The sequence below is a fragment of the Melanotaenia boesemani genome, chromosome 12 (assembly GCF_017639745.1).
Source record: "Melanotaenia boesemani isolate fMelBoe1 chromosome 12, fMelBoe1.pri, whole genome shotgun sequence".
Taxonomy (NCBI): Eukaryota; Metazoa; Chordata; class Actinopteri; order Atheriniformes; family Melanotaeniidae; genus Melanotaenia; species Melanotaenia boesemani.
The window spans coordinates 36,758,498-36,778,129 of record NC_055693.1 but is presented as its reverse complement, the minus strand read 5'-3'; the positions used below and the strand labels follow the sequence as shown (position 1 = coordinate 36,778,129).

General features: G+C 44.1%; 1 protein-coding gene across 1 annotated transcript in view; it reads left to right on the top strand.

Annotated features, from left to right (window-relative positions):
- The window catches only part of LOC121650879 (inactive dipeptidyl peptidase 10-like), a 282,313-nt gene that overhangs the window by 156,401 nt on the left and 106,280 nt on the right, over positions 1–19,632 (top strand). The window contains exons 4-5 of the mRNA XM_042002663.1: positions 1,756–1,850; positions 2,641–2,715. Coding sequence (XP_041858597.1) covers positions 1,756–1,850; positions 2,641–2,715 — 170 coding nt within the window. The remainder of the gene's footprint in view (positions 1–1,755; positions 1,851–2,640; positions 2,716–19,632) is intronic.

Sequence of the window (19,632 nt, the reverse complement as noted above, 5' to 3'; positions counted from 1 at the left end):
TCAATCCAAACACTGTCCGATGTGGATCCAATCAAAGTTCAAGTCAGCAAGTCAGGAGGAAGGTCAGGTCAGGGAAGTATGTAAAGTTGGTGTTTATCCGTTGGTGTTATCCGTGGGACACCACCCTACGTCAGAGTCACCTGGAAGATGTGATGCAGCTCACAGTTTAACTGGGAGGCTCGCCATCAGCTGGATCTCTGATCAGCCTCGATGAACACAAGGACTGGATCTTCAGTTTTTTTCCACGAGTATATAAGACCTGACCTGGATTTACAAAACAGGTTTATAGTCCAGGTTCCAATGCAAAATTCTATCATTATGTTCAGTCAAAGTGTGGTAATCTGTCCTTTCAGTGTGGAAAATACCAGTTTACAGGAAGGTAACCAGTAAATACAGAGAACTTTCTAAATACAGTGTCAGAATCTACCAGTTTAACCCACAATGAAATGTAATTTTATTTGTCTGAATGGTGGTGCTGCTGTTAACACTGCAAGAAGCAGGAAGGCCGCTGGTTCGAGCCTGAACAGCAGCCTTTCTGTCTGCATGTTCTCCCCGTGTTTGTGTGGGTTCTCTCCAGCTTCCTCCCACCATCCAAAGACATGATGTTAGTGTAATCTGTGTTCGCCCTGTGATGGACTGTCACCTGTCCAGATGTACCGGCCACTCACCTGCTACTTGCTGATAGACCCTGAATTGGATGAAGCGGTACAGTAAATGAATGAATGAAACTATATGTCTACATTTTACCAATGAACTCATTTATAGAGACTCTACTCTTTCATTCAAACTTTTCCTGGTTTCTTCTTGTTTTTAAACCCTTTTAAAGATTAGATTTTAGATTTAAATAAATAATGAATTGCAATGTTTTAATTAACAAAAATAGCTTTCCTACTATGCACGGCTTGAAAAGGAAAGCGAGCAGGCATTTCAGCTTATTTAGCATATTTGCAACTTTTTAGAGCAAAAATAACCAAGTTTTCCTTTTCCTCTCTAGTTTTTAACCAATACATCAGCAGCCCTGGCCTCACTTTGACGATGTTAAGCTACCACTAATGTCTTAACACACTACTTCCGGTTTTACACACAATCAAGTTCAAAATAAAACCTAAAGTAATCAGACTTGAATAGACATTATTATTTAACTCGTTTCCAGGTGGTTACCATTCCCACATATGAGTTTTGCAGAGATAAGCATGTGGTGATGTCACATCTAACTGTTGTTCATTTTCCACCTGAACCCGTTCTGATTATTAGACTTATTGTACCTGATAATGATTAAAGTGTTGAAAATACTGGAATATTGATTATTTCTAAGTATAACTGCACACAGATTTTAGAATGTTTGTGCAGACAACTCCCACCCTTCATTTGAGGGGGGCTTTCTCATTGTTCTGCTCCAACACAAGGAGCAGTCACATCTAGCCAATCAAAGCCGGCACAAAGAGATGTTTCCCTGGCGGCGCCACACAATGCTGCCTCTTTCAATACATGAGCCGCTGTGTCACCTGCAGGATGGAAAATCCCACCTTTCCCCCAGTTCCCCAACAGTAATGTTAGGCCTGGCACACACAACATTACCGTTGCTCAAAGTCAAATCTTATTCTCTTGTGATGCGTTTTTGCTTTGACTTGTGGTGGCAGAGATGTTTCTTATAGCATCTTAACAGATTTAGGAGCCTTTCTTCGCTCTGATGTATGTTTTGGATGCTTCCGGCATTCACAGATGTTTCTCTGTTTCCTCTCTTCCTGTTCACAGACTCTGAAGTCATCTATAAGAACAGCGAGGGCCATGTCATCAGATTCAACATGCTCTTAAACAAAACAGATGTTGTCCTGACAAACACAACCTTTGTAAGTATATAGTCTTGTGATGAATATGCAGCTAAGCTTAGGTTTTGGACATGTCTGGTTGAAGGATGTTTCTCAATCTTTACTATTGTCCACGCAATGGAACAAAGCTAAAGACATCAACCCTATGAAACCCTATATTGTTGGGTTCATATAAGATCATCCTGTGATTGCTGGCGCTGTAAAGGACACTCGGCAGGTTGTTAACCTGACCCAACTGCCCAGTTAGCCTGCAGTAATCCTCCCCAGTTTAACTAGCAGCCATATTTCATCACTCAGTGAGGGGCTTATAGGCAACGTTTTTGGAGATTTGTTCAACATTTAAGAAGATAATCTACCAGATTTGCTACCACAAAGTTGTGCAGAAACACACAACCCCAGTTCTGTGCTCAGTGAGGGATGTTTTGCCAGGAGGCAGGCTGGTGGAGCATTTAGACCTGGCATCCAGTCAGCTGACATGGTTCAGGAGGAGTTGGCCTGAGGAGAAAAAAAGCAGAAAAAAGTAGTTTGAGGTTAGAAAATGTGGACAGTTCAAGCTGCAGAAGAAGATAACCATACTCAGCTAGTTGAGAACTAGAAGAGAGCGCAGATTAAATCTACAGTCATTCATTTTTATAATAGTCATTATGAGCTTCAATAACAGAAATTATACAATTTTTAGCTTTTTCTCTGTAAGGTAGAAAATAGTAAAAATACACAGAATGTGTGAATCTGAACAATAAGTGGTTCTGCACTGGAGCAAACACTGTCCCATCAGAACCTTCATACTTTTATTCTTCATGATTTCTTACAGGTTAATTTCAACGTGGCCAAGTACTCCGTGTCACCGGACCTGAAATATGTTCTCTTCGCATACGACGTGAAGCAGGTACATTTCTTCTCCCAGGCTGTTTTAACCAAGTTAAGGTAATAATGTTGTTTACTGCCATGCTGTTTTTATTCTGTGATGATCCAGAAGCTGCTCTTATGTCTGCAGCCAGCTGATGTGCTATTCAATTTTTTTTATCTCTGTTCATACCACACTGCTGCCCCTCGGTGATTACCATCTTGGGCGGCTACCCATATGGCCCATATCAAAAATCGCCACTGGGGGCAGCTGCCTTAGTAAGGAAACCCGGACTTCCCTCTCCCCGGCCACATTCACCAGCTCATCCAGGGAATCCCGTGGCGTTCCCAGGCCAGCTGAGAGATGTAGTCCGTCCAGCATGTACTGGGTCTTCCCTGGGGCCTTTTTCTGGTTGGACATGCCCGGACCATCTCACCAGGGAGGCGTCCAGGAGGCATCCTAACCAGATGCCCGAGCCACCTCATCTGGCTCCTCTCGATGTGGAGGAGCAGCGATGCCCCGATCACCGAGCTTCTCACCCTATCTCTAAGGGAGAGCCCGGCCACCCTGCGGAGAAAACTCATTTCAGCCGCTTGTACTTGCGATCTTGTTCTTTCGGCTCAGCTCGTGACCATAGGTGAGGGTAGGAACGTAGATTGACCGGTAAATCGAGAGCTTTGCCTTTTGGCTCAGCTCCCTCTTCACCACAACAGACCGATGCAGAGTCCGCATCACTGCAGACGCCGCACCGATCGGCCGGTCCATCTCACACTCCATCCTTCCCTCACTCGTGAACAAGACCCCGAGATACGTGAACTCCTCCACTTGGGGCAGGACCCTATTGCTGACCTGGAGAGAGCACTCCACCCTTTTCTGGCTGAGGACCATGGTCTCGGACTTGGAGGTGCTGATTCTCATCCCAGCCGCTTCACACTCGGCTGCGAATCACTCCAGTGAGAGCTGAAGATCACGGCCCGATGAAGCCAACAGAACCACATCATCCGCAAAGAGCAGAGACCTAGAAATTCTGTCCATTAAAGTTATGAACAGAATTGGTGACAAAGGGCAGCCTTGGCAGAGTCCAACCCTCACCGGAAACAATTCTGATTTACTGCCAGCGATTCGGACCAAGCTCTGACACTGGTTGTACAGGGACCAGACAGCTCATACAAGGGGGTCCGGCACTCCATACTCCTGGAGTACCCCCACAGGATTCCCCAGAGGACAGCCCTACAGCATCCAGAGCCTTAAGGAACTCTAGGTGGACCTCATCCACCCCCGGGGCCTTGCCACTGAGGAGCTTTTTAACCATCTCAGCGACTCAGCCCCAGAGATAGGAGAGCCAACACAAGGGTCCCCAGAATCTGTTTCCTCATCGGAAGACATGTTGGTGGGATTGAGAAGGTCTTCAAAGTATTCCCTCCACTACCTCACAACCTCACAACATAAATAGGCATCACAACCTGCAGACCTCCTCCTCTTCTTCTGGAGCTAATGAGGAAGAGGTCAGTATTGTTTGTGAGAAACATAAGGATGTTTAAAGAACGCAGCCAGGAGCATATCACCTCTGGGACTGTAGGAAGGAAAAGGGCTTCCATCCTGACCTATACAGGGACGTCATTTCACTTTAGTAGAATCTAACTTTACTGTCTGACCTTACATTAGATTTGTTTTTAACATGATAACTGATGATGTCTGACATGAGCCTCCTTTGAGGTCCTCATCCATAATATCTAGTCATCATGTGGAACATTTATAACCACTGTTCAGCCCCAGTTAGAAAGACAGAAGGAAAACTGGATGAGAATGAAATTAGACCCAATATGAGCAGAAAGTAGTTCCTCCTCCCTCCTCTGTCTCCTCATGCAGATGGAAGTGTGATTAGTCCATCTCAGCTGTTCACTCATCTTCTGGCCATTTACAGGGAAGTGTTGTGACTCTGTTCCTCTTGTCAGATTCACCCAGAGCTGTAGAACCTGTGGAGCAAGCTGCAGTCTCATGGGGCTGGAGGAGGACCAGGGTCCAGCCTTCTTTTAGCACAAGGATGAAGTTGAATAGAAAAGTCCTTCTGGGTTTTGTGATCCGGTTTGTTGTAGGAAGAAGAAGAAAGAAGTCTGGAAGAAAGTTGCACCCCCAACCGAACCGAATTCCCATTTGTAGCAAGTCTGAGTATCCTGGTTGGAATGCAGCCTTAGAGAGGAGGGGGTCTGGTTTGGGAGTCTCAGTTTCATCCCTGCTTTCTGCAGGTGATGCAGATGACGTGGCTCTGTTGGCTTCCTTGGACTAGGATCTTTAGCACACATTGTAGCACTCTGAAGCTGAGGGTGAGCTCTAAGTCCGAGAAGGAGATGAGCCGTGCAGGTCAGGAACAAGTGGATGGATTGTATTACATCTGCTGTAATGACGGCATTGTACAGGTCATGATGCAATCTGGCACCCTTCGTAGGACCGGTGTGGGTGTATGAGCCCTCATCTCTGCTGATGGTCTTTGGGGCCCACTTTCTGATCTCACTGTCCCTGATCCAGCGGTGGTACTGGTTGCTTTCCGGGTGCAGGATCTTGGCTCCTTCCCAGTTCTCTCCTCTGATCTGTAATTTCAGGTCCTGTTTTTCTGCTTTTTCTTTGCTGTTCATTGCTCAATTTAGTTCAATTCAGCTTTATTTCTATAGCGCCACTTCACAACAAAGTCATCTCAGAGCTTTACAGACAAATAAATTCCAGCCAATTCATAATCAATAACAGACTCGTTAAGGAAAACCAACAGATTGCATTGAATCTTGACTTCAATCCAATCAAGGAAACACCTCCAGCAGAACCAGAACCAGAAATGCGAGTCAAAGGACAAATCCTGGTCAAAAATAACTATAAATAAAATAATAAAAGGTTTCTCCCTGTCGCACTGGAAGCCAAATTAATTTCATCCAGATTAATGGCATAGCTAGACAGTTTGTTCTGAGTTTTTCAGGTCCACAGACAACCTAAGTCTTGTCTTAATTCAGAAGGAGAAAATCAGTCACCCAGCTCTTCATATCTTTAAGACATCTTTGTAACCTAACACACGGATTGGTTTCATCAGGGTTAATGGAGAAGTTAATCTGAGTATCATCTGCGTAGAAATGAAATTTTATACCATGCTGTCTAATGAGCACCTAAGGGAAGCATATATGATGTGAAAAGTATTTGTTCAAGTACAGAACCCTGAAGAACTCCATGACATACTCTGGTGTGTGAGGAAGACTCTTCATAACAGGCTAAAATTTATCAGATAAATATGACTTCAACCAGCCTCTGTAACAGAATCTTGTGATCAATTGTGTGGAATGCATGCTGAGATCTAACAAGATGAGTACAGACAGGAGTCCTTTATCTGAGGCCTATCATTAGATCTACATCCCAAATGAAATTCTTTCAAACAGATTAATTCTGCTCAAATGGGCGCATAGTTGAGCTGAAACCATTTTCTCTAGAATTTTTAACATAAAGGGGAGGATGGCTATAGTTCTATAATTAGCTAACACTCCTGGATCGAGTGGGATTTTTAACTTAGATTTTTTATTGCAGCAGTCATAAAATAAATAATAGATATGTTGATCAGATCCAGTACAGATGTATTAACTAAGGAAAAACCTAAACAGTCAGGTTGGGATGGGGGGAGGTTTAGATGAAGCTGTTATTCTGGTCAACTCAGAAAGCCGGACAGGACAGAAACGGTCCAATCAGAAACCAGCTTCTACAGATGTTTCTAGTGCTGCTGTGGATGAGACATCATCAATGGGTGGGGAGGCAGTCATTATGGGTGCTCTGATCCTGCCATACACACAGAATCTGTGTGTATGGCGGTGACACCAACGGTCCAGAAAACCAGAGATTTGTTCAGAATCCAATATTACCTTTCACACCACATGTTAAATATTAAAGCTATTTGCAGACATGAATAAAGAGGCACATTCAATATTAATTCTCCTGCATGCTCAGAAAAAAGAGAGTAATCAGGATTAACAGAGAAGCAGATGTTTGTTATGAATCAGAAGCTCAACCTGCAAAACATGTTCTTTCATTGTGGAACAAAACTTACATTCAGGCTAAATAAGGCAAGTGTCTGCTGCCAGCAGGTTCCAGACAGATTAATAATAATTACAATTAAAATAACATGGTTGCCATGGAAACATGCTCGTCAGTGAGGCTACAATAAGAGTGTTTCCACCGTGTAACTGATCAGAACATTGATGGTTGGATATAAAACGGCTCCCCAGAGTGTAAAGATGTACAACAGCTGATCTGGCTCTGCTGGACCATATGGAGCCAGACTCCGGACTAAGCGGGTTTACAGAGACCAGCAAGACTTACTGCATGGCTCATGAACTGGTTCCAACAACCATGTGCTGTGCTGTTGTACCTCTGTGATGCTCTCGGACTTCTGTGATGGTCTTGGACCTCTGCGATGCTCTCGGACCTCTGCGATGGTCTCAGACCTCTGAGATGGACTCGGAACTCTGAGATGGTCTCGGACCTCTGTGATGGACTCGGAACTCTGAGATGGTCTCGGACCTCTGTGATGGTTGGAAACAAGGCTTCAGGTGGCTTTAGGAACTGCTCTACTTTCCTGTGTCTGCAAATGTCTTTCTGAAGAAGTCGTCCCAACATGTAGCAACCAGTAAAAGAACATGTGGAAAGCAGCTCAAGTCATTCATTCCAGCATAGCAGGACCAGGGTGAAAGCTAGAGGTCTAGAAGTCTAGAAGTGATTAAACACTTAGAGGAGTTTTTGTTTCTCCACAAAGCTTTTTAGTGTTGTCCCAGCTTCTCTCCAGACTTTACCTCCTGCAGCTTCTTGTCCACCTGGTTAATAGCGGTGATGGTTCCCTCTGCACCTGCAGGACTTCCTCTGAGGAAGCGGCTGCTGCCGTGCTGGGTGGAGTCCCTCTCCAACCAAAGCTGCAGCCCTACCCACCCAGCTGGAACACCCAGGAACTAGAAAGAAATAATATTTAACAAACATCATACCATGGTTTGCGTAAATACTTGATTCTGATTGGCTGGAGGATGTCAATTAAAAAGTGATAATGGACACCTATAAAAGAAGTTTCGGTCAAATAGCCTTATTGCTGTAAATTATTGCACTGACTAAATGGTAGTTGGTAACCGTGGCAACAGAAACTCATACACCGGGCTGCAGACACGCCAGATTATGTCTGTGACGCATCGCTGTGAAAGCATCTTGCAGGCTTATTGGGCTCCATCAGTCCAGGAGAGACGAGAATGGAGCAACATTTTGTCATCCTGCAACGTCCCAACCAGCAGCTGTCAGAGTCCACAAACGTTAAACCAGCAGTGGTCAGGGTCCACAAGTGTTAAATCTCCATCCTTCACACGCCACTATGGACATGCCAGTATCTTTATGAAATGTCACGATCAACGGCAATGTTACATTTAATTTTAAACAGTTAGTCACCTGTCTTTCTCTCTTGATTACCTTAGTTACTTACCCGCTTGATACAGAGTGAATGGTGGATAATATAAAAACCATTTAGGATAGACTTACTTGCTTGATACACATTGAATGGTGGATAATATTTCTATAATAAAAATGATGTAGGAAACGATCCTCTGGACACACACCAGCTGTAGGAGCTGCACCCGCCCTCTGAAATGATTCTTTGTGTCATGTAACATAATGTTAATCAATCATCTCCCTTTCTTCCACTGATCAGGTCTAATACAACAGCTGACCAACCAAGCTGCAGGTTGTGTCAGGGCCGGTTACCTTGGCAACGCATCACAACAAAATAGTCCACTCGGCCACTTCTTGTTAACTAAGGGACAACTAAATGGGTTAGCCCCTCTAAGTGGCTCCACACCAGCTAAAGAGGCTTGGCTAAGTACTGAATTCTTTTCCTCAGTGCGTAGCCGAGCTTCTACTTCGCAGAGCTAGCCTCCAAAATTATGAACAGGCTACATTTGTTATCACTAAAGGAGGCAGAGGAGTAGCTTAACATCTGATACACTGAACAATAGAAGGCAGGAGAAGAAGGCTAGCAGCCATGCTAATACGGTCAGCTAAATGAAGCTGCTTTAAACATAGTAGATTATAAGGAACTGAAACATCCCAGAAATGTTAAAACAGGAGGAGAATGTGTTAACTGTTATATGGTGTGGAAAGGACAAACAGTGAAGAATATCAACTTTGATGTGCAGCTAATAGGGCAGCAGTGCAGTGCAGAGCAAACAAGCAAACTGCACATGAAGTGATACAATATGTCTTAAGGCCCATTTATGCTCGACGCAAAAGATGGCTACGCAGACAGACAGCTTAAGCTGGATTTATATTCGCGCAGCATCTGCACACGATAGGGTCGGCGCAGCTGATGTTGGTAAAATGTACTTAATCACAAACTGACCAATCACAAGGGAGTACTTCCGCGTAACCGCGCTGCAAGCAGGGGTGCAGGTCGGGTCTGGAAGAGATCGGCGTCGAGCCTCTGCGGAGACGCCGTGCAAGTATAAACCCAACTTTACTCCGTCTCCTGCATTGGTTATGCATGTAATTTTGTTGTTTCTATGGAGCTTAGCTGTCAAAGACGGAGCAGTACCACCGGAAATTGCGGGGACAGTGCTGAGCAGATTACCTGACACATGACGAGTGAAAGAAATAAATTAATTTTTAAACTTGTCAGTATATTTTATTATTAAGAATTAAACTTATGTACTTGTTTTCTAGTGTGTTTTTAAATTGCAGTTTTAATCTTTTGTAAAGCACTCTGGTTCACCAGTGGGTTGTTATTTAATGCTGTATAAATTTAGTACATTTACATTTAAACCCTTGTTGATTATTTCAAAGATGCAGCATAAAGCATGGAATATATATATTTTTTGTTGTAATTAATTGGTTAAACAACGAACACATGAAAAATTAAGCTGCCTGGAATCGTGAAGGTCTGCAGGTCACCTCCCAAAATCCAAGAACATACAAGTTTCAGCTTATTATGATTTTATAGAGATGAATGAGAATAATTGCGCCTTTCTCTAGAGTTTTTCTGTTCTGTGATGAAAGGAACCACTGGGTGTGAGTATTCTGTAATCTCAGACTTTCATCTGAGACGTCTGTATTTGCTGTAATCAGTGATAAAAGGCTCTGGAACAACAAAGAGACCTGGATGTACTTTAAAACCAGCACTCTTTCTCTGATCACTTACTTTGATCCTCTGCAGGTTTTGAACTAAAATGACTGTCTTTGTACTTGCAGTTTATAAGTGACGGTGCTTGTAGGTAGTTACGTGTCTCTTTTCTGGCGTCAGTAGTAACTGAAGTCTAATGTAGTCTGATTACATCTGTATTTGGCACTGGTGAAGCTTGATATCAGCTCCAGATCGCTGGGTTCCTTTCTGTCCCTGCTGAACGTGTCCATCTTCTACTACTTTGCAGCCATAAGGCATTTTGTGAGTTAATTTGCCACAAAAGAGGAAAACAACAAGAACAACCAGCTTTAAGGCATACAGGCGGTGTGTGGGCTTGGATTCGACAGCTTTCCTAAATGGAAAGCCTTGCTTGTTTGCAGGTCGGTGCAACGCTGGTTGGATGCTTGCATGTGTTTCCCCAGCTGTATTAAACCAGGATGAGGATTTTGCTTGTTCCCTTCTGTCGATGCAAAATTTTAAAGGCTACTGTGCTACGACTGAGCCTTTGAATCAGACTGAATAATGTCAATGGAGCTGCGATAAAGAAAATAGTAGGAGATGAGTGTCACACAATAGTGTGAGGGTTGTTCTAAAAACCAGCAAAAAGGATTTCCACTGTCAAAGAAGGAGTACACAGAACAGGGTTTACAATTTTTATTAACAATAAAAATTGCTTCTCTTTTAAAAAGAAAACCAACTCCAAAGAAGTGGAGGCAGGGAACTAAAATATTAAAAACCTCTGTCCTTGATCTGAGACTAGCAAGTCTCCAGAAAATGTTCCAGCGTGCTCCTAATGTTCCTTAGTGGAGGAAATCCACTTCAACCGGCTGGCCTGGGCCGGTGGTCATCACCCTGTCGGCTGGATATCCTTGACACGCCGCTGTAGGAGGGGGAGAAGAAAGTGTAACTCAATTGGTGCAGGTTTCTAGGAGGGAGAAAGAGGTTACACGCCTGTGGTATCCACAAGGTCTTCCACTTTCCTTTACTTAGCTGGTAACAAGCTTTGCAGTAGTCTCCTCCAAGCCTGGAGCCAATCCTGCAGCCTCTCTGGTCCTCCGCCCGCGATCCGTGCAGCTCCTCTGACTTCTTCAGTTCCGCCTGTAGTGCCGCCTTTTCTTTGTTCAGTCCTCCTTCACTTCTGCACCACTTGATCTGCTGCTTCCACCTTGCTCATCCTCCTTCAGTCCTTAAGAGAGGCTCCTCATTACCCATTGTCCAATCCAGAGCCAGGGGGCGTGGGGACCTAACTGAAATCAGCTGTTTTCAATCATGTCCAGGTGTCTCTCATGCAATTATTAACAGCAAGTAAAATACAAAACACAGCATAAAAACCCACACATTTCAATAACCAAACTCATGCAAAAACAAAAACCCATAACTGATCAATAATTAGCTAAAGAAAAGGTCCCACTTTGACATGAGTTCATCCCACCCTCTGCTGTCCCAGTTTGCTGTTTTATCTCATATTTTATTTCTTTGGCTCAGTAGTGGTAGATATTTTGCGCCAAAAGCTGTGTAAGCTTAAGAGTTATAGATCAGGGGCCTAATTTATAAACGTTGCATACACACAAAACGAGGCCTGAAAGTAGCGAACAGGTCCGTGTACTTCGCGGCCATCCGTTTTTCGTGTTGATATTGAAAAACGAAAATCGGAAATTCACCCGATCTCCGATTTTCGTTTGGAGGAAGGTAAACAAAAAACGAGCCTTTATCTGATTTTCTATTTCGGGTGTACTTTTACAGAATTTAGGAAATAAAAAACGACTGTAATTCTTTTCTTCAAGCTTGCTTTAACTTAAACCGGAAGTACCTTCTTCTTCTACTGCTGCTAAAACTACACTACTGCCCCGTGGTCATATGTGGTTGACTTGCTGCCCACAGTTTACTGTAGATATTCGATTTAAACCGAAAACACAAACATTGACCAAGTGATGGAGTCATTTGTACTTTTTCGTGGTGGGAGAAGAGTCAGCCTCCGAGAGGACGATATGACGGTGGAGAAAGTTTGCAGGATTTTTCAGGTGGGTAAACATGACATGGTGATGTTTCTCTATGTTACCTTACATAGCTTAAACTTTTTAACTTTAAAAATGTGTGGGAACTTGCAAAAATTGCAGGAATTACAAAAAAGTGAATTGATAAATGAGGAAAAAAATTCTTCCCACACCCTGTAGAATAGGCTACTACCTTATTGCAAAGGGTAATTTCTAGTGGTTTCCTAGTCTGTTCGGGAGTTTTTCTTTTTTGTTTGTTTTGTTTTTGCAACGCAAATGCGAGAATTCTAAAATCATGCAAGATATAAACGGCGAAAGTGGGGTGTACTTGAAAAAAAGACCTTCACCTTTATTACTGCTCAGTATGATGGCAATAAACAAGCATAAGATGAAATTGCCAATGATTATTTAATATAAAATGAAATAAACTTTAATTACTGAGTGATTTCTTTCTTAAATGATTTTCATTAATGCCCCTTGCAAAGATGTTGTGCTGTAGTGTGATGTTTTACTGTCTGAATAAATAAAAGAGTAAATATTTTCATAATTCAGTTCTAATGCAATTTGTTGTCCATTCTACCCAATTATACAGGTTGCTGCTGGCAGTGTGTACATCACAGATGACACAACACAGCTATCTTCCCAGAGGTCTCAGGGAATTTTTCTATTATGAACCTCACTAACCGGGGGCATTACGAGGTGCACGGAGATCAGGGGCAAAGTATGACACCTGTGACCCCTGTAAATAGAGCACCTGTCCCCTTCTCCTTTCCCTCTCCATCTATGTCTTCAAGACCAAGTGGTTTTTCCAGACCATTGCAAAGGTTATGGCTTGATTATGAAAGAAATGTTTTTGCAGAAATATTATTCAACAATATGAAAACAAATGTCATTCTACAACTCCCTCGCCGACAACCACCACCACAAAAGAGACGATTATTACTGATTATTACTTATTTATTATATGGAATTGTTTTGTTGTGGATTTGATTGTCTGCTACTGGACGATTTCATCTTACCAGAGGGAGACAATAATATCTATCTAATCTATTTATCTGTCTGTCCATCTTCAGGTCAATCCACATTGCAGAGGTGGTGAATGGTAAACTGGCCACATCCAGAACAGTCGACATACGCTTTTTGGAACCTGAGGCAACTGTCGAGGGAATTGCGGCCATAGTGAGGGAGGCTTTGGAAAATGAAGAGGACATTACCCTGACTGACAGTCAAGGTAATGAAATCCTGGATTCAGAGGGAACAAGAGGTAAGTTGCCCACTCTTGATGGTTCAATCCCACTTGTGGTTATAATTGTAATTGCAATTTCTTATTCTTTTGAGATTTTTAATACAAAAGTGAATAACACTCTCTCTAACTTCTTAGGGTGAATCCCATTTCACCCCTTGGCCCTACCCCTTAGCCCTTCCCCTTCGTTTTGCGCGTTCACGTGAAGGGGTAGGGGTGTCCCAATTCCTTTTAGGACCGAGGGGTAGGGGTAAGGGGTAGGGCTATATACCCCTTCAAACGAAGATTTTTCAGAGGCACACTTGAAACGGAGGGGTATGAAAAATTTCCTGTTCTATATGAGAAAGCAAGTGTTTCTACGCACATCACGCTTTCTTGAGATGCAGGACAACACACACTCGCAAAAAAAAAAAAAAAAAAAAAAAGGCACAGAGAAAACAGCGTATACCAGCAAACACGATTAATTTTAATGGCATGCAAAATTCGTACTTTGCGTCCTACATATGCCTGTCGATAAGCAATAAGTCAATTAATTGCACGGTAACGAAAAAATGAGCGCAACAAGTTTGCCGCCGCGATAGTTTTCATTAGCCCCCCCCCCCCATCTTACTGCACCATAGACTGTGTATGACAACAGGTTTCACTATGCAGTATCTCGACTGAACGCTCTTGTGGAGTGATCTCTCTCATGTCATGTTTGACAGCAGCATGTAGCAGCACGAGACCGTGGTGAACCACTGTGCAAGCCGGTACGCTGCGTTTGTTTACAGGGCTACTCTCACGCATCGGCCGTTAGACTCGTGCATTTGAATGGCTTCTTACGCTCTCACGCTAAACCTCCGATTTCTCACGCTGGAATACACTTTAAGAATACACTTTAAGAGCAATGCCGGCTAATATTTATTGTTTTTTTTTATTTAGTTTCTTCCAGTATCTGTGTAAAATGTTCTTTAGTGACTACTGATGACGTATGTGACTGTTGAAGGGGTGTCCCAATTCGTAGGGGTGGACTTTTCAGCCCTACCCCTTCTAGCTCCGTTTTAAGGGGTAAGGGGCAAGGGGTAGGGGTAAGGGGTAGGGCCAAGGGGTGAAATGGGATTGGGCCTTAGGCTCCATTACTGGAAGCAAAATTCCAGGAAGATATTTACTTTGCTGGAAAATGATTTCCAAGAATTCTAAAATGGGCGGCAGGCCAAAACAAGGTAATACAAGATATGGTATTAAGCAAAATCTGATTTGGGCTGTGAATTACATTGTGTGCTTCTTATGTGCACAACAAAGAAGTGTTGAAATATTTATTGTATTATCCTTTATTGTCTTTATTTTCTTCTTTTTTGTTCCCACATGTAAGTCGGCGGGCTGAGGAAAGTCATCTTCAGGAGCTGATAGACAAAACTGAACAGCTGAAGGATGCTGCTGAGAGCCTCCGAGACATCTCAGATAGCATCAAACAGCTGTCTGAGATGGCCAAAAGTAAAGTTAAGGAATCAGACATTCAGCCAGCAAAAGAGACTTTTTCTTGCCTTATTTGTAAAGATATGTAGTACATATGTAACAAAGGCAGGCCTACTTGTGAAGTACAAGATATAACCTTCAGCTAATTTAGATGTGTAAATTTAAATAATCTGTTTGTTTTATTATCACTTATCTAAATAAGTATTTTATGTGTTTAAAACCTTGCAGCTACTATGGATGAGCCCACATTCAGTAGGTGTTGCTGCTCGCTGGTGGGGTGTGGAGCCTGTGTGAGGCTGTGGCTTCTAAATGCAGACCACTGCCTGAAGTGCAGAAGCCCCAACTTTGAGACCAGCATCCACTATGTTAAGGGTCTGGATGCTGCATTGGCCTCCATTAAATCATTGATCAATTGATCGCTTTTTTTTGTCTTTTACCTTTCTTGTTTAGTCCGGGCCTGTTATTTATAAATGTCTGCACTTTCAGTTATAGTTCTGATAGCCCTGCTGTAAATTTTAATCCTACATGTGTACTTTATTTTACTGTAGCAGCTGATTGTTGTTAAAATCATCTATTATTCTGAAGTAAGTTCAATGTTATTTCATATTTCAGGTAATGGCTAAATATGTTGTTTTTTTTATTTCTTTTGTACTGTAATTCATGGATTAAACCTGTCTAAATTGTGCACTGTAAAAGAAAAGATAATTCAACCCTTTTGAAGTTACTTTATTGGGAGAAAAAATCTACTCAGTAGGAATAAATGATCCATTAAAGTAATTTGCATGTTTTTTTTTTTTTTTTTGTTTTTTTTTTCTCATCTTTCATTGCCTGCATACATGGACAAGGTATTGCAGAGCATCCAGAAAGGGCCTTGGGTTGTCACTGATGATGCCATCAAGTAGGGCTGTGATGTCCTCAAAAGCCTCTGAAAATCGCCTAACAGCCTGTTGTCTTTCTTCATCAGTCATAAAAGGATCTGTTCCAAAACTTGAGATCCTAGCCAGGGATGAACCCTTCTCAGCATCATACCAGTCTGCTGCTACTGAGGCACAAGGAAGAAGGTTCTCAGCAAGCTTGACTGCACAGCCATCTGATGCCAAAACATTGGGGATCCCTCTCCCTGCAATATGTTATAAAATGGGCAAAAGGGACATGAGTTGCATGTTAAGGAATTAAACAGTCAATTTCCAGTATATCAGATCATAATTGGTCATTACTGCTCGTTAGATTTGTCTTAAACTATTACGAATAAAGACAGATAAGCTAAGAGCCTACAAAGAGCATGAAAATATAACCATCTGTCACTCTATGGGCATTCCATGACTCAACAAAGCGGCTGATGCCAACACTGGCAACCTAGCATGCCAGTGTTGAAACACAGAACTTTGTAACCCCATCTTGCATTTTGAAGACCTCTTGATCTTGCAGATGTATCAGGCAGGCCTTTATTTTGTAGTTGACTGTGGTCAGATGTCCAAAAGTAACTCTGTCCTGTCCAACATCCTAACATACAGAAAGGTGGTCTGTGTGCCATATTTTGCTTGACAGATTTGCTCTACCAAGGGAGACATGTTATATACATGGCTGCCCTTGATATTTTTATTAGTTTTATTGTAATCTTATTTTCTTTAGTCTTTATATGTCAGTGCCAAACCTGACAGGGAGATAGAGGAAGAGAGAGAGAAAAAAAAAGGGGAAAAAAGGACAGGATTAAAATGTGGAAATAACAGTTGTCTATGCTGCCCAGAACATATCACAAAAAAAACAACAACATAAACTACCACAGTACTACATGATACCGAAAGAAAGATAGAATGATGATGATATAAAAAATTACAATAGTCATCAAACGTACCTGCAGATGAACGTACCAACACACAAACATCAGCTACATCTAGTGAGAAGCGGATGGAGAGATGAGCACGTTTGTGAGCATGCACGTGTTAACATGCATGTGTGGCCATGCAACAAGGAGGAAATGCATACCCGCAAGGGGGCCGCGATCACGCCGCACCCCGAAGCATCAGCCGGGGACGGGGGGAGCCCGAGGCCCCAAAGGCCCAGCAGGTCCACAGAGCACCAAGCCCAGGACAGCCAAAGCAGACAGAGCAGCGGCCCATCCGGACCAGAGCCGAGGGGCCCCCAGACAGGAGCCCCCCAGGGGCGACGGGGCAGGGGCACCGGGCAGCCCAGGGCGATGGCGAGCAGGCCCAGCGGGCACCAGGAGCCGCGGTGCGGGCCGCACCGAGGGCAGGCACCCCACAGACCCAAGGGCCACCCATTCCCCCCAGCAGAGCCCCACCCAGGAACCTGACGGGGCCCAACCGCCCCAGGCAAAACCACCGCGGGCCACGCCAACTGAACACCAAGGCTAGGCACCCCAGGGACAAGAACATGTCCGCAGGTCCCCCCCCCCCAAACAAACAAAAAAAAAAACCTCTTTACCCTTTCCCATTCACCCCCCCACCCCTTCTCACCCCCTCCCACACCGACCAGGGTCAGCCCAGGGAGTCTAGGGTCTGGTGGGGCAGGCAGTCGCAGGGGTCCACCGGGGGATCCCGCAATGGGGACCCCTCAGCCAAACCCACCGCCTCCACCCGCCCCGCAGTGCCCTATGTGTGGTGTGTATGATGTGGGGTGGCGGGGGAGGAGAGGGGCTCGGAGAGGGGCACAACTGGGAGAGAGATCTCTGTCCCAGGCAGCCAACTCCTCAGCTGGCTGCTGTAGGCGCCCCCGCCTCCCCAAGACCACCCAAGGGAAGAGGGGCAAAGGCCCGGCCCAGCCAAGAGCCCAACGCATCAGCGCCCCGGACGCCCACCCACCCCCGGCAGCCCACGCCACCACACCAGGGGATCAGAGAGCCCCAGGTTGCACACACATATCCTGGTCGGGTCCAAGGCACAGCGCCCCCATCCACCCCGAAGGAGCCCCTGGCGGGAGGGGAGAGAGCGAGAAGGAGAGCAGACTCCACCCCCATGAGCCCTAATCCCCCCCACTGCCCACCAGGACCCCCGCCGCCCCCCTTCCCCCTACCCCTCCCTTCTTCCCAATGGACACATTGTAATCCCAAGGGTACCTGCCTGGCATCGGATCAGCCCGACCCCGATAGCATGCCCAGGGTGACCAAGACCCCCCCCCCCCCCCCCCCCCCCCGAGGCCCAGGCAGGGTCTCCCAAGCTGGAGGGAGGCAGCTCCCAGACCTCGGGGCACCCCCCCCGCCTGACCCCCACCACAACAACCCGGCCACCCAGCCCTAGGCCAGCCCCCAGTGAGCACCAGCCCCCAGGCCCCCAAGGCCCAGATCCAGTCAGACACACCGTCCCCCACCTAATGGCCCTCCCGACCACCGACCCAGAGAAACGGCCAGGGCCGATGGACCCCCAAGGCCCCCCAGCCAGCCGCACCCCCGACCCCCACAGAACGACTAGACCCCAGCACCCCTTCCCACTACGTGATGTGACTAATCAGCGGGGTCCAGGGAGACTGACAGTTAACTGATTGGTGTTTAATGGATGCCGATACAGTCTCTAGACTGATGTGATCCAACAGGAGATTTCTGTACTGGTTAATATTTAGATTGATTTTAGACTTCCAGTTCACTAGAATAGTTTTCTTTGCGATACATAAGGCCGTGAGGACCATATGTGCTTTGTTAGTGTCTATATTGATGTCACTTAGGTCACCCAGTAAACAAAGTTTAGGACATTCAGGAATGTTGCATCTAACCCATGTTGATAAATCCTCACAAACCTTATTCCAGAACTTCTGGACAGGTGCACAAAGCCATAAAGCGTGTAAGTGATCATCTGCTGTGTTACCTGTGCACTGTGTGCAGATATCTGAGTGATTAAGACCCATCTTGAACATCCTTTGTCCTGTATAATGCGTTCTATGGAGGACTTTGTATTGCATGAGTTGTAAATTTGGGCTGTCTGTCATATTAAAGGCATTAAGACATATTTGTAGCCAAAATGGTTGACTGGGATTGATGGATAAATCTATCTCCCATTTTGAAGTAGGTAGGGAATTTGAGTCATCTATTTTTAACATTAATCTGTATACTTTTGAAAGTAATTTAGGGGTACAGAGGTCCATAAAATCTGCTACTATTAGAGGAAGTTCCAGGTCTGTTTGGTGAAGGGGAATGTGTGTGTATTATGGTTTTGAGTTGTTGATATTCTAAGAATCTGTTGCTGTTAATCCCATATTGTGATGAAAGTGTATTAAAAGATAAAATGTTTCTGTTATGGATAATATGTTCAAAGCATTTAATTCCTTTGTCAATCCATTGGTTAAAGTTTAGCATATTTTTGTTTAGTAGAATATCAGGATTGTTCCAGATGGGTGTTAGTTTACATGGTATTACTGAGGAGTTGTTTTTTTTTTAGAAATTCCCACCAGTCTGTCAGAGAAGTGCTGATGTTGACACTTTTAAAGCACTTTTGCTTGTTTATACTTAAGCTGAAAAAAGGAAGATCAGAAATTTCCAAATTGTCACAAAATGTTTGTTCTATGTCTATCCACAGGTCATCTAGTGGACTAGGTTTGAGCCATTTTAGGACATATTGCAATCTATTAGCTAGGAAGTAATGTTGAAAGTTAGGCAGGTCTAATCCTCCCCTTCTTAATCTTTCGGCTTCTGTAAAGTTTTTAAACTGATCCGGGGTGGTTTAATTTTCCAGAGAAATCGGGAGATGTGTGATTCTAGCGATTTAAACCAGATAGACGGGGGTTTCATAGGAATCATAGAAAACAAATAGTTGATTTTGGGTAGAACCATCATTTTTATAGTGGCAACTCTCACCATGAGTGAAATGGGTAGAGCTTTCCAGCGAGCAAGATCATCTTCTATAGTCTTAAGAAGGTGAATGTGATTAAGTTTTGTTAGTTCTGAGAGCCTGGAGGGAATATTTACACCCAGGTATCTAATGTTACCTGATTTTAAGGTGATGCTGGGTAGATTATGAAAGCTACAGTTGATGGGTAGAACTGTACTCTTAGACCAGTTAACGGAGTAGTCCGACAGTGATGAGAATTTATTAATTAGTAAGATTGTTTCAGATAGAGACGTTTGTGAGTTCTGGAGGAATAGT